This window comes from Magallana gigas, chromosome 5, assembly GCF_963853765.1.
Source record: "Magallana gigas chromosome 5, xbMagGiga1.1, whole genome shotgun sequence".
Taxonomy (NCBI): Eukaryota; Metazoa; Mollusca; class Bivalvia; order Ostreida; family Ostreidae; genus Magallana; species Magallana gigas.
Window position 1 is genome coordinate 18,314,668 of NC_088857.1, and position 27,744 is coordinate 18,342,411.

Here is a 27,744-nt window from a genome sequence, read left to right on the forward strand (position 1 = left end):
TAGTTAGGCAACGTTAATTTCATTTCATTGTCAAATACTATTAACTGCGTTTTCTGTGATACCAATAATTAAATATATCATTAAATAATAAAAAAAAAACCAAATAGGTGTAATATACTGCACGTTGTCATTGATAAATGGGTCTTGGTAACAATGTGTTTAACCCTTCCATATTAAACCCCCCAACTCCTCATACCTAGAGCCGACTTTAATTCTCTAAAGTCAACCGACTATGCTAGAACAATCGTAATGAATAAATTTTGATTGGAAGATAAGTTGATTAAAACTTCTGATATCTCCCCAAATGCCTAACAATGAAGTCTCCAAAGGACATAGATACGGTACTCTGAACAGTAACCAAAAATGTAGCCATAAGTGTCTAGGGAAATCTAAGGTGGAAATATGAAACCATGAACCAAAAAGCACGAGCGCTCTTGCGCAAAATCACTTTTCTGTTCATCCTCCTGGGATTCATAGACTATGTGGTGGCCTACGGACTACCACACTGGGCAAAGTACACCAGCGCGGCGGGGCAGATACATCGGTATGGTCTGTTTATGACCTGTATCGAGGACTTTATCAAATCGGAGTGTGACACATTCCATATAGAAAGTGTGGATGGTAAGACATCGTTATCATAAAAATTTCACTTTATTTTTTGAGTGATTTCTACTTACAAAAGTCGTAATACATTCAATTGTATGTATTTTTGTTTTTACATTATGAAGGGCATTGTATTTAACTCACATACAGTAATTTATGTACTATATGCTGTCCTTGCGCGCGGATCATATTCTTCTTTTTTGGAAAGATGCGTCATGGCATACTAATGCTATAAGAAGAGTGAAAACTATATAACACAGAGTCTTTATATCATCTGACATTTTTTTTTCAAATATTTTTACATGGTATAATCTTAAGGACATATCCACTTGGATTTAAGCATGAAAACATTTGTTAACGAGCAAAACGATTTCTACCCCTGGTCATCGCACGGTATTCGGAGAAACAGAAAAAAACTTCTCGATCTTCAGGGATTTCTACTATTAATTCCCGGTGTTCCATATTTGGTAGTTAAAAATTCGCTGTTTTGTGGGGACGCACGTCATGTATTTTGTGGATATTACACTCACGGTAAAAATAAGGAATTCTGTGTAATTCTGAATGCATGTTTAAAGAGTCTCCGAGAAGTGCACAAATCTTGAGCCGCTGAAACAATGATAATTCAATTCTACCCAAAAAAAATCTCATGTTTTTGACACACCAGTATGTCTCGGGAATTGGCTCTGTTCCCACTATCTATATGACCTGTTAAGCGTTATTGTCGGAGTACACTCTGTACATAATGATAAACCATGTGGGAATTTCCTATTTATTATGCTAATCGAGTAATCCTCTATGGGAACTTGTGCTGATCAGTTTTCCACGTAGCTAGCAATTGACATGTATTACTAGTTGTGATGCACTGAACTGACCGAGAAAAATCATTTTACATAGAATACTTATTCTATCTAGAACACTATAATACAGCTTTTTTTTTGTAAATGTGTTCGCAGCAAATATCTTAGTAAAAAGTGCTGGAGTAACTCCATGTAGTCCTGAACATCAAACAATATCTTTAAAAAGTAAAACTTGAAAAAGCATTTTAAAAACTCTTATCGGAAAGACCGAGTGAGATGTTAAAACATCCGTTAACCTTTGACATACCCTGTGGACCCTAGAGCAGCAAAGGAGAGCAACAAACAATTATGTACATGCTTCAAAGTTAATAAACATACTACGTATTAATATTGTACATCTCCCGTTTTAGTGAGTTTTTAAATGCGTAAAAGCATCTATGTCAGATGTCTTGTTTGTTGTTTGTACTGTTTGAACTTTCTGCAAAATACTTCAATAAGGTTAGATCAAACCATATTTATAATATTGATTAATTACCGATATCTTGCTAAGAGAAATACTTGTTTAGTCCTTAACAACGACGGATTTTATCACAATTGTTATATTTTTTAATCTCTGTTTTTTGTTCATTTTTAATGGTTATGTTGCTGATCATGACGTTGTAGTGACGTATTTCCTGTCTTACAGGATCATGGGTGGGCTTTGCCCAGGCCATGTCCAGCCTGGGTCTTTTCTTCTACTTTATTTCGACGGGAACAGGATTCCTCCAGTTCTACTGGGAATACAGAAAGAAAAGGAGGCTGCTTTATGGGTCCGCCGTCACTGGGCTTCTAGCAGGTCAGAGAAATTGAACTTAGCATGGTCAGAGAGCCTTAGAGCATTATAGAATCAGTGTAAACATGCCGTGGTTTTTAAAATTAATCCAGAGGCAAATTTTAGCGTATACATAGTACATACTCAAAAGAAATTTAGATTGTGTATTATAATATATAAGCACTAACATAATTGATGTTTTTTTTTAGGTCTCCTGCTTTGCATTGCAGCTTACTCTTTCGCTTCCAACAACACCGGAAGGCAAATCTCTCTTGAATATGGATTTTTCATGGCCATCATTAGCATCGTACCTGTTATCATGTGTAGTTTCTTAAACCTTTTCAATGCTGTTTTGGTGCGCACTAGCAAGAAACGGAAGCACCTGGGGAGTGGTTTTGATATTCGTCAACATATGTTTGACTTTAGCGTGAAGCCACCAGTTGGCACGCATCTAAAAGACCATGTACAAATTAGTGAAGATGAGTACGAGGAATATCTCCGGCCCACCACCAGGCAGAGTAAAAAATCCCAAAAGAAGCCCCCGCCCAATTTTGATTACTTTAATGAAATGTTGGATGAACTTATGGATGATGATAGCAAACAAACGGAAACAACAACTGATGGCGGAAGTTCTTGCAAAAAAGAAGAAGCAGACGACTCAAAGAAAATAATCGAGGAGGAAATGGAAATGAAAGAATCAGACGAGATCTCAAAACGAAGTCAAGAGGAAATTCAAGAAAACATCTCAGATGGAGAGGACAAGACACAACCAAAGAGTGAAACACCGGCTGTTCGCTCGGGGGTGTCTTTCAATGACTTTCCCGTGGTGTTTACAGATAGAGCTCAGAAATTGAAGCCCGCCAAAAGCGCAAAAACTGTTGATAAAAAGAGACAGTTGGCTCATGAAATGCGGGTGGCACAGAAAAACAATAGAATAGCCATAATGAAAGTCACCTGCAACAAATGCCCCTTCGATCACACCGTCATAAAGCTTGTGGAAAATCTAAAGACAGAGGATTATCCCAAAATCGTCAAGTACGTCGAAGGTCCCGAACATCTGGCATTTTGCCCTGGAGATCACTGTCTTCATAATAAGGTGACGCCCATAAAGCAACCAAGCAAACTTTCACATAAAGAGGAACTGATGTTGAAAGCTAGTGCCTTGCAAGCATTGCCCACGATAAGAAAACAACGTTTATCTAAAATGCTTTCTCCTAGGGGAATAGATGTTGGGCCCAAAAAGAAGAAAATCAATAAAATTTCGCACGTCGATGAAGAAAAAAGTTCCGTTAGTAAACTTAGTTATAAGGATAAGGATGGAACATTAAGTGAGGAAGACGAAAACATGGAGAAAATTATCGATGAAATAGATAGAACGATGGACAATCAAAGCAAACTGTCTTCCATTTACATAGATACGTCTTTAAAAATGGTCGAAAAGGCTAACAGACCGCCGTCTCAGGTCATCTTTGACGAGGACGAGCATGTGAACGAGTCAACCACAGTGGAAAGTATCAAAGAAGATGAGGTCCACGATCAAAGTGGGAAAAAAGATGAAGACGAAAACCTAAAGGAAACAATTGACGACATCTTGAAGGATGACGAAGTAAACAATGAGACGGAAGAGGGCGCTATTGCTGATAACGAGGAAGAAGCTACCAGTGAAGAGGAAATAATAGACGATGCCGGACATGGACCGGGGCTTTCCGACAACGAATCGGAAACCGATCTAGACTTTCGTACTGACGGAGTTTCCCGAAAAACCAATCCCACACAGCCGTCTGCAAAGACGTATTCTTCCGGAAACGCCACATCGGCTTTGTATCATCGGCCGCTAGTCTCTTTCGACGACCCGAAAACATCCCCAAGTGTGAAGAAGAAAAAGAAGAGGCAAGTGAAACGAGCCAAGACTTCGTTTCCAAAAATAGACATGTCTTTAGAAGGTCGTAGTCACAAGAGCGCGTCTCTTACCAAGCAAAGACGCGCAAACAAGGAACAACGGGTAGCGATCGTCCATGATCGCTGCAGAAAATGCTGTTACGAACTATCGGTGCCAAAGTATGAGGAAGATCTGACAAAAGAGGAGAAAAGTAAAGTCGAATTTATCATAGATCGATCCAAAAGTGCCAAAAACTAGACGACAATTCCCCGTTGAATGAAACTACACTATTTATCTATGTAAATAATTATTTATTTTTTTTAATGAATGCGATGCTTGGTTCATGTCTTTCAATTAAATATTTTGTAAATTAAAATATACTTATTATGATCTATAAAAATCCTCTGATATAAAGTGGATTCATTTAAAGGGCGTAAAAGGATAAGTAGACCAACATCCCTTAGATATGTAAAAGTTGCCACCAACCGACCCCCCACCGCCTCATCTGCGGGTAAAAAACGAAAAGGAAAAAGAAAGAAATGGGACAATGGCTATTACAAAGGAGGAATATTATTAATTTCCATGTGGTTGTCGAGCTTTTCGTGACCTCTTTGAAATTTCGACATTCACGTGTTTCGGACACAAACATCCCCTCAAGATTTTTCCTGGTTCTTGCATTGCCACTTCATCTATGAAAATGTGGAACATTCATATAATGATTATAAAGCACAAATTAAAAGAATTACATGAAGTTTATGTGGTGTTAATGACACCATTTAATAATTAGAAATTATCATTAACAATAAAAAAATAATCACAAAAGCGCAATAAATAAATACATGTGGTGAATAAGTATTGACATTCATATTTTTCTAAACAAGAATTTAAATAAATTATTTTCATTCTGAAATACTGTGAAAGTTTTCTTATTTTAGAAATTTGTGTACCGTTAATGTATATTTGACACTGTGAGCATAATGCTTTAAACTTACATGATTTTTTTTTAAATTCCCCATTCTAATGAAATGAAATTTTATCCAAGATGCTGATGCAAAAATAAACTTGTTCATATAATACCTAACACTCATTTATATTGATAAAAAGAGTGAAAACATTGTTTTCAAATATTCAATAACTATTTTATATCTTAAAACATATAATATTTGCCATTAGCTTTTTCAGATTCAGAAATATTTGTTCATGATAATAAAACTACATAACTATCTCAGACCAAAAACTACATAACTATCTCAGACAATGTCAGAGACAAATTGACCAAAAAATTGACATATACATGTAATCTACATGTATCGTAGTGAACTTCGTTATAGATTACAAAATTTTCCAAGGAAATGTATTCACTTGTAAGTATTTATAGACAGTGCTAATAATCGAGTTGTCCCCCATCTTTACAAAATAAATCAAATTAAAAAATGTAAATTTTAAAAATTATTAAAAAAAAAGAATGAAAAAAGGAAAATCACCAAGCAAACTCTTTTTGGTTGAAAATTTTGTTGGCTTTGTTAAGCTTTGCTTTTAAGGTTTGCAAGTATTGTCCTTGAATAATGAGGCCCCACAATATTTCTGGTTGTTCAAATATTATTTAGGATCCCATGAAATCCCTCTATGCTTACTTTAGCTGGTATTGATTATGCAATGAAGACTGAGTGAAATGTTATTGCAAAGATTCTTTTGAAAATTAATTAATGACACATGTATCGGGTACATAAATTTCATGCTACAATGAATATGTCAATTATTATTAAATGGTTTTTAAAAAAATGCATCTGTGACCTCTATCATGAAAGGTATAAAAAAAGTCTCATACAAAAGCCAAGTACACATTGAATTTGCAAATATTCTCAACATGATATCATACAAGTACACATATACATGTATATATATGCAATGAATTAAACTTCTGCTTACAATGATTTTATTATAATATTTTTGGTTACATGTATGTAGTTTTGTGTCTTCAACATCAAGAGAAAGTGCATATCATACCATTCTATGCATCAACACAATTTTGAAGTGCATACCATAGTAGCATCATTAGCATGTCATGAAAATAGCATATCTCTTTTCAAAATTAGATGTATTTATAAGCACTGATGAAAAAACAAAATTGAAAGGATTTCTTCTTTTCTTCATAAAAAAAAACATGTATATGAAAACAAGTACCACAGTATCAGATTATATAGTTTAGGTCTACATTTTCTTCTTATCACATGACCATGTGTAATTGTCCAATGATTTACAGTTTGGAATCGCCTATCATTAGGTTGTTGTTTCCAAAGATGTTGTCAGGGTCAATGTAATTCTTGATGGCACGCATTGATCCTAAGCCAACCTCTCCAACAGTTTTCTTGAGCCATGGCTTCCTCAGCTTACCAACTAGAACATTGAATGAAAAAAAAAATGAAAAGAAATCCTAGAAAGCATTGAAAGAATTCTTTTACACATGAATTTTTAAATCTGTTTTTAAAACATCTTTCACCCTTTTTAATAAAAATTTGCTAGGAATGAAGACTTTAATCATGCATGAAATCATTCCTGATATACCAAACTTACCACCATGATGATGTGAAATACTTCCTCCATTTGCCAGAATTTCATCTCTTGCGGAGGCCTATAAAACATCGAATATTCCTGATTAACATATTCATCTTTGTCAATTAACCAGAAATGACTTTTTACCGATATGAAAGAAAGAAAGATATTTCAATTTACATTACATTGGAGTTTCAATATTGACAATTAACTGCATTAAAGTCAAGAATATCAAGATAAATGATGACAGGTATAAAGGTAGTAAGCGTAGATGACCTTTCAACAATTCACTATATAAAATACTTCTAGGAAATTATTTTACCTCTATTTCTTCATACAACTGGACTGGGTTCTGGATGCCTCGGTAATTGAACCCAAAGTAGAAATAAACGCAAGCACCGGCATCATAGGTCTGTGTTACCCTACAGAAGAACAGTTTCTCATGAAAACAAATTGATCAGCATTACATCCCATCTATTTTGTAACTCATTCATAATTATTCCCAAAGGACTATATATGATAAGGGCCTAAAATGGCCCCCTAAAATGAACATCATCATTTTACTATCATTCTTTGTTTTCTTAGTACAGATATGTATGTGATGTGTTTACATAATATTCATTTTGGTTCAAGTGCCCACAATTTAGAAATATGACATTGTAAAGACAACCTTTTCCTGCCATTTTTGAATTTTTAGCGTAAACCAGCGTGTTTTCAAGCAGTTTTTCCTTCTGAAAACATAGAGCCCATTCTTGAACAAATAAAATATTTTAATCAGAGATGTATCTAGCCAAGAATAATAAGTGACAAAAAAATTTTCCTTGTTCAAGCATGCGCTCTATATTTCCCATTCGTAAATAGATAAGAAAAATGTCGATTTTTCGCTAATTTTGATTGAATTATAGAAATGGCGTCACTTCTGACGTCATATACTGCCAGTGAGTGCAAAGAAATCAAATAAATAGATGAAAAATATATTTTATATCAACTCTTCTAAATAATAAGTTAACATTTTATTGTACCCGAAACACTTAAAAAATGGCGAATTATGGGGGCCAAATTTAACTCTTATCATATAGTTCTTTACTAAAAATAATTTGTTTTTTTTACATGTATTGTATTCAATGTCATTGTCCAAGTATAATGCATCAAACGTCCTCTTAAATCATTCCAGAAAGGCAAATCTTAGAAAATATTACTAGACCATGACAAAAACTTCACTTTCAAATAGAGAAACATTTTCCCCCACTAACCTGCATGTAATGTAAGGAGGAAATTGAATCCCTTTCTCTTTGCATTCTCTGTGTAGTCTGTCTTTGACATTTTGGCACAGATCAAGACACCTGAGAGGATAAATATATTTAGAATGGTCTAAACAACCAGCTCATCTGTGTATATCGACAATGCTATAATCTCATTCATCGAACCTTGTACAAGCATGCTACTGTGTTTGACCAGAGTATTAAATTTTTTTTACCTATCCCATGGAACAGACGTCTCAAAGGACTCAGCTACGATGTAGTACTCAAAGCCAAGATCCTGAAAACACAAAGTTTGATATCATCAAACATTTACATCTTAGTCGGGATGAAAACAATCAAAACAAAAAACAATATCAAGTTATTAACACTCTCTCTTAATGTCTGCATTTAGAACAAATATTGTCAAATCAAATTGATATTCAAAATGATTTTTTTCAAATTTTGTTTTGTTTGTTATACAGGCATTTTTGCAATTTCTAAGAACAAATCTGAATAGACTCTGAATCAACTTGATCGATGGAAATCATTCAGGATTCAAGGTTACCAGGTCCCACCGTCACCAACTTTTCTCAAATCAATACTCAGCTTAAAGTCTGAGTTTTTTACCTCAAATTTATGCAAGGACTTGAGTTGAGGACTCAGTTGAGTGATTTGAAAAGTTAGGTGACGGTGGGGCCAGGAACCTGAGACTGAGTGGCTTTATTCTGACGATCTGATACCTACCCTGAGATAGGCTATCACAAAGGTTAACATGTAACCTCTCTCTCCATTGTCAGTGCCAGCTGGCAACCCTCTGGAAAAAAAATAAAATCATTATATACCGGTAAACTCTGGTTGTATATTTCATTCAGCACACTGATTTAACTAATCTTTAAATTTTTGGTGGATATTCTTTGGTGTACACATTATTTTTACTTCCATTACAATTTATAAGATATTACATTACTAAAGTCTTCAATTATTTTGATAAAAAGAGAATAGAAGAGAGAGAAAGAGAGTGTGTGTGTGTGTGGGGGGGGGGGGGGGGGGGGGGGGTTTACATGCAGAAACCAGCAAAACTTACCCAAATTGAGCAGCAATCTCATATACCCTCTTTTCTTGTGCTGCTACTTCCTGTAAAAGCATAAAGTCAATAAAGCATACAGCAAAACACAGACGATCAGAATCATGGGCCATAACTCAAAAAGAAATTAGTCCAAGTAATAATGGTCTTTGTTCAAGAAATATACATGAAAGAGTTAAATGCATTTACGAACCTGTTTTGTTCCCTCAAAAAGAAGAGTAGCAACTGCCATCTGTGAAGTATCAAAACCTTTGAGTTTTGTTATGTAAAACTTTTTGATCCCTTCAACAAAACTATTCAGCAGAGATTTGGATTCGGGTTTCAAGGCATGACCTATAATAAAAGAAAAGGAAATCTTTTCTTCAGCAACTTACAAAATTCCTTCACATAAGATGTGGAACAAATTCTAAAATTACCGTTAAATTTTCCTGAAAACATAAAGAGTTTTTACCAAACTGGAATTGCTGATTGTCCATCAGTCGGATGGATGCTGGGGCACATCTCTGCTTGGCTATCTCTCTGAGACAGTTGACACCATTCACAAACTCCGGAAACACAATGGAGCCATACTTCCTACAGGGAGGAAGTGGGCGGATCTTCAGAGTGACCTCCGTCACCACGCCCAGCGTTCCTGTAAAATTTAATAATCTCTGAATAGTGTAGTTGTCACAACTGTATGAAAAATGCAAGATGTAAAAATCTACAAGCTTTATAATTTTATGCTGACATTATTACTCGCAATAAATTAGGAATCCACAATAAATGTTAATATAAAGTCAGACGATATCCCTTTTCCTTCTTTCTTTTTTTTTCACGAATATGAAAATAGCATGGTGAAAAATTCAACGCCTGATCAAATTAGCTGGAGGGGAAAACAAGAACTTACCCTCCGACCCTAGGATGAAATGGTGGATGTCGGGGCCAGATGATAGGCGGGGTACTTGACAACTTTTCTCCATCACTCCCTTGGGGGTCACAAACTTTATATGAACTACCTGAAAACAAGGAAAAAAGAACATGTAGAATTGGAGACATATATCGGTAAAACTTCTAATGATCTCTCATGCTGAAATTCAGCAACTCTGCACCATCAGTAATTAATTCATTTGTTAATTCAACCATTAATTCAACTATTAACAGCAAATGAATGTTCAAAATTATCTGATAAAAACGACAGAACTTGTTTTTTACAAGATACAGGTAGGCTATCAATACTCATCATCAGAAACCAACTGTTGGTTTGCATCTCTTACAGGAGGTAAGAGAAGTGAGACCTACCCTGGGTTTCCGATGATGTCAATAATTGGTATTTTGAAAGTTTGAAACTAGTTTTGCTAAGAGCAACCCTCAAACAATGAGCATTTATCCTCACTCACCATATCTTCAATATTGCCATAAATATTTTTCTTCATTCCTGAAGCTCTGGTGGCGACCCAGCCACCCAGGGAACTAAACTCCATTGAGTCTGGCTCATGTCCTGTGCAGAAGCCCTTTTCTGCTAGCTAAAGAGATTAAAGAACAAACTTTAAGTCTTTAAAAAAATATGAGTACTTACATTTCAAAGACACAAAAGTAAAATTCTTTCGATTTTTAATGAGTTCATTTATCATTAAAGCTCTGCTTTGCACAAAGTGAAACAAAAGACAAAGTTTGATGATGGACGAAAATGTATAGGAGGTGTCATGCTATAATTACATAAATTTTATTACACCAGATTTATGTTATTTTTATTCAGTCAGACTTGTGAAGGGCAAATGAGAAAAAAATAAGTAGGGTGCAGAAATGACAAAGGTACAGGACAAGACTTATTCTCAACACCGTGTAAACTTCAATGCATAGGCTCCAAGTCACAAACCATGTGAGAAATAAGCCATTGATTTCACATCCATACACTACTGACAAGACACAAACTAACACAAAAGCAGACCTCAAAAGCTGACCCTGGGTCTGTTTTGGGTCTGGTCAGTGTCTGCTTTGTGTCTTTGTGTCAAATTTGTGTCTGCCCTGGGTCTGTCTTAGCAGACCCTTAGAAGACACAGCAAGTAGACCTGGGGTTTGGTTGGGGTCTGCTTTCTGTTAGGTTGGGTCTGGTTGGTACTGTACACTCAGTACCCTAAGGTACTGTACACTCAGTACCCTAAGCTTACCCTCCTCTCCAGGTCCTGACCGATGATACCAGACTCACAGTGGGCGGTCAGGTTCTTCTCATCAATCCACAGAATCTTGTTCTGAAATCCACAAAGAAATGTGTTACTTGTTGTCATATGAAATAATTCTTTGAAAGCAAAAGTTGGGGTGGGTTTTGAGGGCTTGTAAGACTTTACATAATTTACCATTTGTGATGTATCAAGGGAGACAATCATTCGACGTTCTTCTGCTGGGCACTCGAGAGCTCCGGACACACTGGTTCCTCCTGAAATGTCAAAATTTATAGAGAGATTCAAATACTTATCCTTTCAGGTACGTATCATTAAATTTTTTTGTTCACAATTTTACTTGGTCTTTTATTTACCGGTATATATGTACATGTGAATACTGTACAAAGGGTTATTTTTGCCCCATGTTATTTTCGCTCCTCTTCACTTGCAAACAGTTTTGCCCCGTCTTGAATTCGCCCAAAGTTGTGTTCAAAAAGAGATATTTTGAGCCAATGCAATTCGCCAAGTCTTAAATTCACCCGTAGACAAAGAGGGCAAAAAGGACGAAAATAAAACGGGGGTGAATATTTACCTGTATACAGTACTATAGTTCTAAAGTCAGTGACAACATGCAATGATTGTCATCTCAATGTAAAATCAAAAATTTATAACATGGGAAATATCTATCTAAATGATGTCACCTTGGCAAGAGGCAACAAACAACAAAATTCATACATTTATACATCAGAACTGTAAATGGAAACTGGGAAATCTCCATTCACATCAGAACTATAAATAGAAACGTAGAAAAAACAATTGCCACCAACTTACCTCCAAATGGAATGATGACAACATTGTGTTTACAACATAGGGCTGTAATCTTTACAACATCATCATGGCACTCTGCAAAACAAAAACCAACAAATAATTAAAAGTTCTGTTGTTATTATTATGACATCGTTATCACTTTAAATCACATTTTCCAGTGAAAAACACATGACAGTTTCATATTTAAACATGGATCATTTTATTTGGTGTTTATAACCATCTGAATGCAAGCTTCTCAATAAGTGAGAAATCAATAACTGTTTTAATAATTGATATCTCTGTAAGTAAATACTGTAGATTCTTTATACCAGAGGAGGAATAATTAGTCTGAGACATGTAAAATTTCCTTTTGTCTCGCAATTTGATAAAAAACAGCAGAATTGCAGAATAATCATAAAAATTGGAGTCTACAGTACATGTACTTTAGATGTACTTACGAGGCCAAACAACAAGGTCTGGAATTCTGTTGAACATTCCTTCCCTCAGAACAAAAATTTCATGCAAAGTGTGCCCTAAAAGAGAGTAAGAAAATAATATTAAACATGGGTTTTATCAAATGTCATAGACCACATTATTACGGTAATTCAAAAGACTTGTAACAGTTTTTCATTCAAAATCACATTCAAGATTCTTTGTTATATACATGTATGAAAGGAGTTATGAATTAGAAAATTTCATATTGGATTTAATTTACCATGAGCTCTAAATAGTCTGTCCTGACAATCGTCAGTGAATGGTATGCTGGTTTTTCTGAGGTCAGAGATGAATTCCTCATTTCTTTTTGGAGCATTGATATCTTTAGCTGTCAGAGGTGGCTAAAATACAAAATGACAAATGTTAGAGAGATGAATTTAGCAAGGCTAAGATAAATATTGTGCTTCCAATGCCTTCTTTTAATTACTCTACTGCAATACACATTAATATTGTATTTTGAACAGATTTAAGGCACATTTTGGATGATCTGCATGATCAATGACCAAAAATATCTTTGAAAATTTACTTTTCTTATTTTTTACCTGAGCTGGTGTTTTGTGGTCAAGACTAATTCCTACTGTAGCCATCATCCAGTCTCGAAGCTGAGGCATTACTTGTCCACTCAAACGATACCTTAAGATAAAAAACAGCAAGTCAAAGATACTGTAGATTCCTTTTTTTACGTGAGTACTTAATTCCGTGACTCTACCATTTTCCATCCAATCGAGAGAACATAAAATCGTGAATGTCAAATTTTTATCATAGTTTTATGTAGTTAACATATGTCCAAAAAATATACCGTAAGTGAGTTTTAAATTTGCGAGATGAAATTTTTACAATCTTACGCAGATATTTATTCCTCACATTGAATTTGGAATCTTAAGTATACACCAGATATCAAAACACATATTTTTTATACATAAAATTATAATATTTGTTTGAACTTTTGTACAATATTTGTGTACAAAAGTCTATCTATTCTAAAATCACCTGTCCCCTGTGAATTCAACCTGTCCATCTTTGTTCAGAATAAATTTGGAATCGCTGTATCCCCAACCATTCCATTTTAACAGTTCCTGTCTGAAAAACAAAACAATTCAACTGAATTTTGTGATGATCTTTCTTACAATGACTATCACTATATAATCTTTCAACACTCAACCCAAATCAAATTGAAAATTGGATTGATATTTTTGCTTATCCAAAACAATCATGTTTACTGTAGATTCCTTATTTTATGCGAGTACTTAATTCTGCGATTCAACGATTTACCATCAAATCGCGAGAACATAAAATCGCGAATGCCGAAATTTTATCTTACTTTCATGTTGTTTACATGTGTCCCAAAATTAAAAGCGAGATTTTAAAATTCGCAAGACGGGCTTCTCGCTATTTTACGCGGATATTAATTCCTCGCGTTTAATTAGGAATTTACAGTATATGATGATACAATATGAAGAGATTATTGGCATCTGAATTTATATACAGTATTTAGATCATAATTTCTGCTTCCTGGCCGCTAATCCCATAGATCTACACCTTTTCCCAGGCAGGTACAGTCCCCAAAATGTTCTACTTTCCCATTATTTCATGTGTTCGTCGTGCGGCTCACAGTGCATTCCACATGTATTCACTTAAGGTCAGACGACACGTTCCTCGAGAATCTTTTTTGTATCTCCTCATAATAAAGAGTCCAATAAAAAAATATTAATTTTATAATTACTTTAGAAATCATCAAAATTTACTTAGATATGGTTATATGTCTTGATGGTCGAGTGTTTAGAACCGTGACCGCTCACTGTCAGAAGCGTACAGATTCTAGAGGTGGTGAGTTCAAATCCCCGCCCAGACGGAGATATAGTTCTAATACAGTGAATTTCACTGTGGTGTAGGTGTATTTATTTTTATATCAGCAATTCAAGTGTATTTTCAAGAAGATTATATAGGAAATTGCATACTCTAGTATTTTGCAGAAATGCCTGGTAAGGTACTCTAATTTTTTGCAAGAAGGCTTGTCAAAGTAGTAGTAAACCATTAACAAATTCCTGGAAAAAGTTATCTAAAATTGAGGAACGTGTCGTCTGACCTTAAGCTCTCTGCTCTGCTCCATTCGAGCTCATCGTTCGCAAAGCATTCACAGTGCGTCCACAAAGTGTTCAACTTGCGCTTACCGTTTATTAATTAACATCCACTTATGCTTCAGTCAGATAATATTATATTTAGGCTTATAACAATACATATATGTAGTTTATAAGTTATTTTTGGGAGTTGATTTTAATCAACTCTCCTATGCAGTTACTCTGGCAAACCAAAAGTGAAACAGTGTTTGGACCTACACACAAATCATCACTGCTGACAAGACTTAGTTCTTGAAAATAATAGAAAAATTCATTGTAATGTATGCTGAAGCAATGTTTTTCAAGGAAACTTATCTATAAACACTTAGAAAATAGTCAGATTTTATATAATATAAACAATTTAGATATTTTTTTGTAGTCTTATGTGTTCCTACACCAGAGTTTAAAAAAGTCTCGTTCAACCAGACGCTCGGCTGTCCCCGTAAATTTCCGACAAGCAGAGAGGCTCTCTTGCCTGTTGGAGATTAACGGAGACAGCCGAGCGTCTGGTTGAACAAGACTAGAGTTCGATATCAATAGTGCCTGGATCCATACAATTCTTAGAATTGTTTCGATTACTAATACATAGTTTGAAATTTATCTTTAAATATTACACAACATGATTCATGTGGGGTTTCTCAAAATTCTTGTCGGAAAAGTCTAAAAATTTGTACAATAAAAAAAAAGCATAATTTAAATACAGACAAGAAAATAATTGCCATGCAAGATAAGTTGATTTTAAAATAAATGATAATCAATAAAATCAACTCCCGTCAGTACTTCAGTACTTTGATTCCTGATTACCAACGAAACACAATGTAAAGCTAAGTCCAAATATATTTTTCGACTTGCGGTCACATAGCGTTCACCATACGTTCACCGTTCACTTTGCACTCATGTTTGTGCTCTGCGCTCACTAACAAAATTTCCATTCAGTGTGCACTCACTTTTGCTCACTGTTCACTCATCATGGAAGTAGGAAAGTACCGCTAGAAAATTTCAGGGACTATACATGTATTTACCTGTCAGTTCCAGGGGACAGCATGGAGTTATGTATCAATATTGATGATATTGACAATATCGTATTGATATCATTTCACCATCATCAACACCATTCTAATTAATTTCATATATTAATAGATGTTATTTGCAACAATGTTGTCTTACATAGGTTTCAATATCAATGATATTGAATTGGTATCGCTTGGTGAATGTCAACAACTGTAGTTTCCGAAACATTTCATATTTAAAGGTGTCTTTACTTATGTTGATATCGTAAATATTACATCAATATTGCTTCGACAACATCAACAACTGTAGCTGTAGAGACACTGCATAACTTTGCTCTACATATCCATACTTTGTGTGGATACAGACAACATCAACTTCATATTTCACAATCATGAATCTCCATTATCATTATTTAGCATGAATGTCTTATTTTAGGCCTGCATCAAATAGTAATATACCAATAATCATCTATGATATCAAAATCAATATCATCATATTGTGTATGATATCGTCGATATCGGTATCATAAATGTAATTCAACTTATTAAATTTCTTGTTAGATATCAATGCCGATCATTTTGTGTACAATTCCGACAAAAATGTATTGCAACTTATCAGGTTGGATATCAAAGTTTAACTGTCATTTTGTGTACAATATCGACATCATATCGTGGCACAGCATCAAATGTAACTGCTAAACTGGAAGGGCTAAATATTGATGAAAAATGACAAATCAGACAAGGATTCAAACCCAGGCCCCTTTAATATTGGCACCAGATAGTTCAATTATTAGAGCACCTGACTAGAAATTCAGGAGGCCAGGGTTCTAATCCGGGCCGGTCTGCCCCCCCCCCCCCCATTATAAAGTTTCTTCCATCCGGCAGAATCTGATTAAAATTTGTTTGAATAAACGAAATCCAACTCCATAACATACGTGCATGTTAAGACTTCTTTTCTTGAAATATTATATATTACTTGGTAATTCAAAAGTCAGTTTTTAGTTAATTTTTTTACTTTTCATTTATTATTTTATCACACAGTAATCCTATGCCCATTGCCCAGGTCCGGTTTCGTAATCGCCAACTTACCGGCGTTTTGGAATCGTAGGAGTTTCTGCATTCATAGGTACTCTCCCGTTTACACTTTGAACATCGATTGTACTTCTGCTTTTAGTGTCCTTTTCTTCCTTTGGTAGATTGTCCCCTGTTTTTGACATTTTTGCACGTTGTCGTTGGTCGCGTTATCAACGATAACGCCACTTTTGGGTTAAAGGTTGATTTTCGATCCCGACTCAAATTGTTAGAAGTGGGGTAAATATAGGCTTAATTATTCTTATAAGTCGGAGAATCTTTTATAAATTTCTTTGATGTGTTTCAATTAAAATGTAAGAGCTTTTGGAATTAATGAATTTTAGAAAATCTCGCGTGTGGTTCTTTTACTAGTGACACAAAAATCAAAACCCTGAGCATTTCTAGAATTACCCTATTCATTCCCAGATTTGGATTTTCCCAATTCCCTGCACCTTTGACTTAGGATTCTCGTAGACCGAACATTAAAAGAAAAAATGGTAATACCGTAACTTGACATTTAACAAAATGTTAAAACATTATTTTTTTAATTGTAAATCGGTTGCTTTTTACATCAAAAATACAGTTGACAAGCTTCTACTTGCATTTTCAGACTTCAACCAAAGACGGCGTTCTTGTGGCAGCGAAGCAGTTTCTAAACTTTGTCAACAAAAGCCCGTCACCTTTTCATGGTAACTTAGGGTCAATCAAACTGTTTGGCGGGTTTACGACATAAATATTTGTCAATTAATCTCAATGCGATTATTTTAGCCCCCCCCCCCCCCGCCCCCCAAAGAAACACAGAGAGCTGATCAATATGGGATTCGAACCCAGGTTCCTATAGAAATAATAATTTTACCATGACCAGGCTACGCTCAGGTCACAATAAGCATTCGTCACATATACGTGCAATGTAGCAGCCACAGAGCGTATCTGCTTCGCGTCAATTGTAAGGCTGTTCAAAATAATCTGCACATTTTTATACATTACAAACCTTTTTGAACATGCATATGTAGAGAAGTCCACAAAATATCCATTTAATGGGTCTTAACAAGGCAATTTGTTTAATATACATGTTTGAATTTGCCTGCCATTTTGGCGGAAATTTCACTCAGATTTTATCATTAACAAGGCGACCATAAACAGCGAATTTTTAAACGTAAAGTTAAAAGTGGCAATGATTTCGTTGTTAAAACAGTTAATTTGGTAAAATGGGACTATAAAAGAGCAACATAGGTATTTGAGACCAATCATATCCAAATTTTGGTGATATACAATGCGGTATTTTTTTTCATTTGGTACGAAGCAAGTATAGGGAACGAATTCTATCGTTAAACAGGGTCCATATGACATCTGTCATTTTAACGATAGAACATATTCTATCTAAATAGAGCAGTATCTTATAGTTCTGAATGTTGAAGGTTGCGTTTCAGGTATCCCAACACACTGGAGCTTTCTTGCAGATGTTATCTATGTATAAGTTGTATTTCAAGTTGTCACTGAGTTCAACTCCTGAGTATAGATAGTGATCTACTATCTCGAGTGGCTCCCCCTTCAAGGTGTAGTTGAAGGCTTTCTTTCTTGTTGATATTCCAAAATGCATGATTGCACACTTCTTGATGTAAACTTCCTCTTGCCAGATGTCGCTCCACTTCACTTAGTCTAGTGTATTCAAGTCCCTCTGCAGCATTTCATGCATGGTCTAGGCAAAGTACGGGTTTATACAGTCATCAGCTAATAGTGGAGTAGTTGAAGTGATGTCTGCAATGTTGTTAATATGGATGAGAAACAGTGTTGGCCTGAGCACAGTTCCTTGTGGGACCTCAGGTGTTACAGGTTTCATGCTACCGGTAGTTGTTGCATTACCAACTACTACCTGTTGTTGTCGGTCCTTTTAGAGGTTATCCATCTCTGTATTGTTCACTGTATTATTGTAATTTATTCAACAGACATATGTGTGGAACTGTCGAATGCTTTTGAAAAGTCCAGTATTCCCATATTGCCTTCCTTGCTCTAAGTGTTTGGTGATATCATCAATTAATTGTCATCAGCAACTGGGATTCACATGATTGTCTAGCACGGAATCCATGTTGAATCGTTAACTTTCATGCAAGATGTTTGCTCTGTTTAGATGGTCCAATATCTGAGAGACTATGGTGTGCTCTAGTAATTTGGATATAGCAGCTCTGAGTGATACTGGTCTATAATTTGCTGGAGTTGTTCTATCACCTTTCTTATAAATTGGCACTATGTTCGCATTTTTCCAGTTTGCTGATATTTCTCCTCGGTCCAATGATTGTTGAAATATAACTGATATTACTGGTGTTATAATGTTGATTGTTTGTACATGTATTAAGAATGTGATGGGCATCTTATTTGGTCCACTTGCTTTCTTCTTGTTTAGGCGTTTGATGCTCTCTCTTACACTAGAGTCTGAGATGCTGATATTTCTCATTGAAGTGAGTGGTAATGGTCCTTTTTCCAGGATGTTGTTTTTGTCCTCCTTGGTAAATATGGATGCAAGTTGTTCATTTAATATGTTTGCTTTTTCCTATGGTGTTTCTGCTATCTTCCCTTTAGCTTTACAGTGTGCCCTCTTCTATGTATAATAACGTGTTCATGTTATGATCATGTTATGATAGTCATCCATATAAACATTCTGTATTCTTTAAAAGCTGTTGACTGCCTGCTGTTTTTTTCCATGTTTCAAAACTTGTTTGTACATTCGCTTTTTCCTTGCGTATCATTTGCTTTATCTTCCTTGTCATCCGCGGTACAAAGCTTTTTTCTTCACTGTATTTTTGGGAATCCATGTGTCCGATCCTGACGTGTTGGTAATGAATTGACTTGATCCTGCTGAAACAGTTTGGTATTGACACAAGTTTATCACGGTGTGATTATAATCTGTGGCTCCTTGAATGCTGCAACCTATAGTTCAGTTGATATCCCCAAGGTTGGAATCTCCTCCCAGGAATATTTGAGAGTTCTTATTTGTAGCTGACATGAATACTTTAGACATTGATAAATCGAGTTGTTGCAAAGCTTCAATTAATGACCTTGGTTCTTGGTGATGAGTACCAATTACTTAGGACTGCATCTTTCCTATGTGTGGTTATCTTGACCCAGTTTAGTTCGCATGCAGTATCAAGATCTGGGCAGTCTTCACAATTGTAAATTGGCTTTATTCTACCATGATGATCACATATCCCCCACGTTTATCAATAAGAGTCCACCTATCTTTCCTGTATACTTCATCCAAAAGCATTTATACAGTGTTTGCATGTACAGGTATCTCCTAGCTATTTTGATTTCTGTTTTCATAATTAATTATAATGTAAACTGGAAAGCTTGCTGCATATGTTTATTTCAATATTCATCTCAATTTCTCAACAACCAATTTCAAAGTAGAATATAGATCTTAATAACATTGCCATTATGTGGTTTATGTGAACTTCTTTTTTGTTGTTGTTTAGTTGTCCAAGAGGTGAAAGCTCTTCTCCTGTCATCTGGATTCAAAGAACTGAGTGAAACAGAGCCATGGTCAATCAAGCCATTAGACAAGGTAGGCAATTCTGTCAAATACATGTACAACAATTTGATATGAAGAAAGTTTTAAATACCGTATAACGGGTAATTTTTACTGCTGTGATTTTTTACGAATTTGTCTTAAAATAGGGCGATTTGAATTTTTACGCGTAATATTTTTACGAATTGGACATGTCCGTAAAAATTAAAATCATTCGGGTAAAAGGGGGTGAAATTTCGCCGTGACTTTGTTACAGTTAACCCACATACAAATCAGAAAATCGTTTTTCTGTTAACGAGTCCTTAATTATTATGATTGTGTTTATTCAGTGAATAATATTCATTTTTATTGACTGAGTGATTGAAATCTAACGTGGCATTATACGTAGTTTTAAAAAATACTCAAGACTAGATAGAAAGATCTGAACTGTTATCACCACTTGACCAAAAACACTCAAATATACCTACATGTACAGCCGTCAGGGACTGAGCTGAAGGTCATGAACATTACTCTCATAAGTACGATGTGGAAAATTAATGTGCTGTGTTTTTTTTTTTACTTCTGTTAAAATTTACGCCTTTAATTTTTACGGATTTATAAAACTCGTAAAAATTAGTAAAAATTAGCAGCACGTAAAAAATACCCATTATACGGTATTATGAGCTTAAAATTTCTTCCTCCCCCCCCTTTACAATAAGTTGTCATCCTTTATGAATCCCCCCCCCTTCAACCACCAATCAATAAGCATCCTTTGTTACACTCGCGTGAAAGGCATGAAAAAAGATTTATTTAGCATTTGCTTAGTCAAATTTAAATTCATTTTCTTTCTATCTTATTGATTTATCAAGAAATTAATACAATTAATTCTGACCTCTGACTGGAATGGCAAACATGGTAGCTAGGTTTTCTTGTTCATGCCAGTGTTTGAGATATAAGTATACATATTCAGTTATGTGTGTTAGAAACTGTTTTTAGCATCCATTTAATTTCAGTGTTTTTTGACTCGGAACCACTCTACCATAATAGCTTTTGCTGTTGGTGGAAAATTCAAGCCTGGGAATGGATTTAGTATCATTGGAGCACATACTGACAGTCCATGTTTAAAGGTACGTGGATTGCATGTTTCTCTGTTTACTGTTATCTTAACATGGTCTACTCTTTAGCAAATCCATAGAAGAATTGCATGTATTTTTAATATCATAGACTTTTGCATTTATGCTAGAAAATGTGTAGTTGCACTTTTGTTATTAAGAATACAGATTGTTAAACCACAAGTTATGAAACCACAAATTGTATGAATTCAGAGATTGAAGTACAATGCACCCGTGTATACCAAGAAACTGGTCTCAGTAATGATTTCTTATTAACCTGTGCAGGTAAAGCCCCGCTCCAAGACGGACAAGAGTGGGTATCAGATGGTGGGGGTGCAGTGTTATGGGGGAGGTATATGGCACACCTGGTTTGACAGGGACCTGACACTCGCTGGCAGAGTCATCACCAAGGTGAGTGATATCAACTCAAACATGACTATAGTATCATTGAACTACATGTATGTGCTAATAAGTAAAGAAAATATGCCATGCTTTTTCTTTTGGAGGAATTGATCAAATTAATGTACCCGGTAAATAAATAGAAGGTAACATTCAACCTTGACTTGGACTATTTGTGATTTGAGACTAAGCCTCTATTTTATCATTCTGATTGGACTTATGAATACGTGTATATTTTTGTTATGCAAGTGCATTGTCTTACAAAAAATTGAGTTACATTGTTATTCCATCTTGGTTTAACAGTTGGCGATGTAACTCGCACTTTCATGTAACAAGAATTTGGTCTTGAATATATTTTAGTATTTTACATGTACATTACCAATATACTGGTAGTGGAGGCAAGCCATGTACAAGATGAATTAAAAAGCACACCCATTGATGAAATATTAAAGATTTGTTTAATTTTGCAGAATGGCGATAAACTAGAGCACCGGTTACTTAATGTAGAGAAACCAATCCTGAAGATTCCCAACATTTGTATCCATTTAATGAGAGACCACAACGAAAAGTTCTCCCCTAATAAAGAATCTCACCTGTAAGTACCAGTTCTGTGAATGGATAATCAACAGAGTACTGTTGTCTCCCTCCTTCAATTTATTTACCGGTAATTAATGAAGAATAATTTCTCAGGCACCTTAGCAAGAATTAATCACATTGGAAAGGGGAATAACTCAGTTTTTCAATTAGAATAAAATACATTCAAATTGAGTTTATTGCAATGTAAGCCTTGTATTTAAAGATTTGTGGCCAGAGAAAGTAAAGGTTAATTTTTGAGGCCAAATTTTAAACAATTTATTCCAGTTGAACTTATCTGCCTTATGAGTGGAGCATTGCACCTTAAATCTTTTAAGCAAACAGGTATTTAATACCATTTTATATCTATGAATTCTTTATAGAATACCTGTGTTGGCAACAGCAGTGCAAGCAGAACTTCAGGGTGGTTCTCCAAAGCCTTCTGGAGAAAACAACAAAGATGCTCTCAAAGAAGAGGTAAGAAGGGTGTTTTATTAATATCAACACAGTTTCATTTGTTTGAAATGAAGGAACATGTGTGAATATAATTTGATATTTTAAATATTTTTTTAACCTGTATGAATATGTTTGAATATGGATATTAAACACTGTGTTGGCTCCTTATTATTAGGCAATGTCAAACCATTGCATTTTAGTGATTATTTTTTAGAAAAAATGAAATCCGTAACATAAAATCCCTTTAATAAATGTCTCTTTTAGCATGAGCACCCATCTTGTTGGGAACTTATCATTAAAAAAAACTCTGCACTTGTCTGGAAGTCATTTTGATTGAAAGGAAACCCCTTAGACATAGTGAAGGCTAATAACTGCATGTGTATAAACTATTATACTGGTTTTTTCTTTAACAGAAAGACAAGCATCAACCATTATTAGTGAAGCTTATCTGTGATAAACTGAACATTCAGCCAGAGCAGATGATGGACTTTGAACTTTGTTTGGCAGACACTCAACCAGCTGTAAGTATAAGTGAAGAAGCTCGCTATTAAAAAATAACGTGCACGATGATTTTCTTTATAAATGTAGAATTGCTTTTATAGTGAGATATGTTTTGTAAACGATAATGCAAAATGACTGTATATAATGCAAAAAATTAAATCATAATGATTAAGTTTTTGCAAAGCATTACTTTATTTCAATTAAAACTGAAGTACATGTATTCCAAGAGATGAATAAATGTGCAAGTGTACTGTATACATGAACATGTATGTTGTTACATTGCAGGCTATTGGTGGTGTATTAGACGAGTTCATTTTCTCCCCCAGATTGGACAACTTGCTCAATGCATACTGTGCCACCACTGTATGTTAATTTACAAACAACTCAGTTATACATATAGAACTTAAAATAGTCTAAGAGTATATCTTTGAGTTTGACAGCATTAAATTTGAAAATTAATTGTCTCTGTTTTGATTGAAAGAATTAAATAAGAACCATGATTCAATTTCAGGCTTTGGCAGAATCTTGCAATGGAAATGGTTTGGCTGCTGACCCAAACATCAGGCTCATCTGTCTGTTTGACAATGAAGAAGTAATGTTCCGTTATAAAGATTTCAGATAAATATTTGTGTTGAATTATGCCTACCTGTATATGGAATAATTTTTTCCCCCAATTTTTTACATCAGTTCACTTATAGATAATTCCTGAAATTCTATGAAACACCCATCTTCCCAAGTCAAGGGTTTCTGATCTGCATCGCTTTTCACAAACGTTTGTTAAAAGCGATGCGGATCAAGAAACCCATGACTTGGGAAGATGTGAAACACCCTTCAGGGAGTTTAGATTTTTGGTACATGAAAAAATTTGATATTTGTTGTTTGGTGTAAAATCTTATAACTTTCATTTACGGTATGTAAATCTCCTGAGTGAAATTCCAGTATATGAAGGTACAAATGGTTCTGTTGACTGGGTCCTCATTCTCTTGTATGTTCATGTACCCTTTAGGTTGGTTCAGAGAGTGCCCAGGGTGCTGCTTCCACCCTACAGGAACTTGTTCTCAGGCGTCTGAGTGCTGGGGGGACCAGCACGGCTTTTGAGGAGGCTATCCCAAAGTCCTACATGGTCAGTGCTGACCAAGCTCATGCCGTCCATCCTAATTACCCGTAAGTTCACATCGACCTCTTCTTTAAGAATTAAAATCTGTCTTATTTGTTTCATCATTTTTTTTAATTTTAATTTTTTTTTATTTAAAGATGTAACAGATAGGTACCTTACTATTTTTTTTTCTAGAGAAAAACATGAAGATAACCACAAAATTGGACTTCACAAGGCAAGTGGTTCTTTGATTTATATCAGCTGTACAATAGTAATATTTATAGTTTTATAATTCGACAAGTTTATTGTTTGTGCTCCGTTTCTTTTGGTTATTAGCCATGCTGAAGTCATGATGACAATGCTTTAATTTGCAGGGTGTTGCTGTCAAATTTAATGCCAATCAGAGGTATGCCACCACTGCGATGACGGCATCCATTCTGAGGGAGATTGCTCGCCGTGAACAGTGCCCTCTTCAGGTAAACAAGCTTGTCCCTGTGTAACAAAGTGACAGCTTAATTTCACAATTATTATAGGGATTGGAGGCTAAATTGAATCTATCATCAATAAGGTTTCTGCTTGTAAAGGAAAGAGATATTAAAGGATAGAGATGAATCTGCTTTAAAATACCGGTATGTCACAAAAATGAGAACTTGATTGTGTGAGGTTGAATTTAAACAGAATTAATTTTTTGATGACATTATGTTGGCCTATTTGAAGTTAATCACCAATGACATACATTTACTTATACATTGTATAGAAAAAATTGTTTGCATACACATTTTCATATGTTAGCATTGATTGAGATTTTTCTTATCTTACTGTTAATAATAATAATAAAGAATATGTATGTATGTCTTAAAAAACATGAAGAAAATGGTACACACTAGTATTTCGTGGTATTTTGTAGGAAATTGTTGTGAGGAATGACTCTGCCTGTGGATCTACGATAGGACCCATCATGTCTGCCAAGCTAGGAATCCCCACCATTGATGTGGGAGCTCCCCAGCTCAGCATGCACTCCATCCGAGAAATGTGCTGCACCAGTAGTGTGTTACAAACATCGCAGCTCTTCAAGGTAAAGATAAAGTTTGCCACTATGATTTATTGATAACTGTCCATACGTGCCAACTTTTGAAAATCTTCATGGGGGATTTTACGCGCGACGACACTTTCCTAGAAGGAAATTTCGCGGCATTTTGTCGTCTAATTGCTTTGCATAAACAATTGAACTCTTAAACATTCATCTATTTCTTTATCTATTTATCATTTATCCTAATGTGTTTATCAATCAATCTCCTCTTTCAAATGAAATCAAGAATAATGTACATAACTTTATTTTCTATATTATAAAATCAATCTTTAAAATCTCAACAAACAATAAATAGTATGGTATAGCAGCACAAAAAGCCGTAAGTTCTGCAACGAAGTTGGCAAAGTTGCCCATGTATCTAAGGTTTTTATTTGGATATACACATGTACCAAAAACCATATGCATCCCATTGATAGAACTGCATCTGAAATTAATGTATTGTTTCTTTTTCCCCAGGCATTCTTTGAACATTACCCTAGTGTTTTTGCATCCCTGCAATGAACTTGGTTCCACTAAAGAGGACTTCTGCATCAAAATTAAAAAAGAAGAAATGATTCTGTGAAATGCTTACATGTATACAAGCTTACATATGTTATACAAGATTTTTTGTAATAATGAAAGAAAATTTACCAAGTCCCTGTGCACTAAGCTATTATTATGATGAAAATTAGGGTGGAGCTGTCATCCATGTTTTCTGTAAAACTGTTTTGCTCCACAGCTATAAAACTCTACATATTACTTATTATATGTATGCATATCCTATGGATAACTCCACAGGATTTTAGGATCATATTTTTTTTTTCAAGATATATTTTTACAATAATGTAGTTCTTAAATTACTTTATCAAATGACTTCAGGTTTTATAAATGCAGGTGTACAAGTATTTCATGAACATTCCTACTGAATTTCAGGTCGAGCACTGTAAGATCACTTACATGCAGATATTTATCAGGGATTGTGAAGTTACTGTTTAATTAGCATAAATAAGAATTATTTAATTTTTTTGATAAATATTTAAGGAGTTGGCAAATTTAATATTAATTTATGCATGAATTGATTACACACTAAAACATGGATAATGCAGAGTCCCTGGGACCTGTGGATTCACTTCTCTATAATTTAAAAGACTTTTCATGTCTGAGTAACAAATTGGTAATACAATTGCACAGTAATGGCAATAACAAAAGCAAATTTGTAATAAACTGTTTTCTTACAAGGTATTCTCACAAAGGTATTACCTAGCATGATTTAAAGTTATTGGGTGGTAAAGCTGAAGAATTTTATGAACATTAATATTAACTTATGGGATTTTGAAAACGATATTATTTTGCCTTGAACAAATATAAAACTTTGCCATATCCATGATTTTACTACCGGGTATATCCATGTTTATATTTAACCAGCTTTTTTGTACTGGTGGTCTTCTAGTAATTTGACATTCAATCTGTATTCTGAAAAGATATGCTATTAAGTGTTAAAACTAATTTTATAGCATTTTGGTGCATATGAATTGAAATTAAAAATCATTTACAGATGATCATGTTCATATGTTGTATTCTTGTACATGTAAATTGTATATGGCTGAAAGACTGATTTCTCATTCATCCAGACAGTTTGGTAGATTGTGAATTAATAAATAGATATTATCACATCAGTGGAGGTTATTTCTTGCGATCATGTCAAAAATACTGTTTAATAAATACAGTTAATGTTAAAATATCTGCATGAGAGGACATTTACAGTATATACCCCAGTACTAGTGCATTGAAGAAAGTTGTCACTTGTTCTTACCCGAGTGGTAAGGTTATTAAAAAAATAATTCATAGAAAAAAGTCAACATTTGTAGTGAAATGATTTAAGAGCAGTTGGTATTAAATATCACCCCTGTGAATGTTTTCTTTATCGTTGCTATTACTAGGTCAGGCGCGGGTCGAAAATAAACCCTTAGGGGGATCTCTACTAAGCATGTTAATTGTTGCAACAGCAGAAAAAAAACTATTTTTTGTAATATGTTACATTCATTTCTAGAACATATTTTATCCACCAATTAATGAAGATAAAGTTTAAAATCAATAAACGTTTAGATTTTATATTTGACTACAAGTACCTAGATCCTATGATATTGACTACAAACACAAGGAACGATTTTCACTGCAAAACTGAAAGGGTCAAATATAACCACGTGGTCTAAAATTTAAATGACAATACATGTAACATTCGCAGACGTGAATATATCGACCTGTAAAAATTGTTGAGGAAAATATGATGCAACACTTTCAAACCTAGGCTACTAGCCTGCATTTTTGTTTGCCATAATTGAAATCTTCCCAATAGTTCCCATACTAGTAATTAGTATGTACTTTAAATCAAAGTCACGAACATTGTAAGGACTCATTAAAAACTCAGTA

At 34.7% G+C, this 27,744-nt stretch overlaps 3 protein-coding genes across 4 annotated transcripts; 2 read left to right on the top strand and 1 right to left on the bottom strand.

Moving 5' to 3' along the window:
* Positions 1 to 289: 289 nt before the first annotated feature.
* LOC105338963 (DNA ligase 1) lies at positions 290 to 4,466 on the top strand. 2 transcript variants are annotated; one of them, XM_011444307.4, is made up of 3 exons: positions 290 to 621; positions 2,086 to 2,235; positions 2,421 to 4,466. In XM_011444307.4, exons 1-3 carry the CDS (start codon positions 411 to 413, stop codon positions 4,346 to 4,348), a joined length of 2,289 nt encoding a protein of 762 aa, XP_011442609.3. In that variant the 5' UTR covers positions 290 to 410; the 3' UTR covers positions 4,349 to 4,466. The 2 variants fall into 2 exon arrangements, with proteins under 2 accessions (XP_011442609.3, XP_019927261.3); XM_020071702.3 differs by lacking the exon at positions 290 to 621 and adding an exon at positions 1,879 to 1,898.
* Positions 4,467 to 4,837: 371 nt separating this feature from the next.
* On the bottom strand, positions 4,838 to 16,823 carry LOC105338951 (alkyldihydroxyacetonephosphate synthase, peroxisomal). Its single transcript, XM_011444293.4, has 19 exons — positions 16,625 to 16,823; positions 13,399 to 13,488; positions 12,951 to 13,041; positions 12,629 to 12,749; positions 12,372 to 12,446; positions 11,938 to 12,009; positions 11,302 to 11,381; positions 11,116 to 11,196; positions 10,345 to 10,470; positions 9,855 to 9,963; positions 9,420 to 9,599; positions 9,162 to 9,301; positions 8,969 to 9,018; positions 8,629 to 8,698; positions 8,121 to 8,182; positions 7,897 to 7,986; positions 6,966 to 7,065; positions 6,665 to 6,722; positions 4,838 to 6,487 (listed from the first exon to the last, which is right to left on the bottom strand). Exons 1-19 carry the CDS (start codon positions 16,750 to 16,752, stop codon positions 6,348 to 6,350), a joined length of 1,863 nt encoding a protein of 620 aa, XP_011442595.3. The 5' UTR covers positions 16,753 to 16,823; the 3' UTR covers positions 4,838 to 6,347.
* Positions 16,824 to 17,026: 203 nt separating this feature from the next.
* On the top strand, positions 17,027 to 26,990 carry LOC105338965 (aspartyl aminopeptidase). The gene is made up of 15 exons (XM_066086047.1): positions 17,027 to 17,103; positions 17,217 to 17,295; positions 20,077 to 20,165; positions 21,122 to 21,235; positions 21,506 to 21,631; positions 22,090 to 22,214; positions 22,576 to 22,669; positions 23,062 to 23,169; positions 23,435 to 23,512; positions 23,661 to 23,741; positions 24,156 to 24,313; positions 24,441 to 24,480; positions 24,620 to 24,721; positions 25,153 to 25,320; positions 25,792 to 26,990. Exons 1-15 carry the CDS (start codon positions 17,101 to 17,103, stop codon positions 25,834 to 25,836), a joined length of 1,410 nt encoding a protein of 469 aa, XP_065942119.1. The 5' UTR covers positions 17,027 to 17,100; the 3' UTR covers positions 25,837 to 26,990.
* The last annotated feature ends 754 nt before the right edge of the window (positions 26,991 to 27,744 follow it).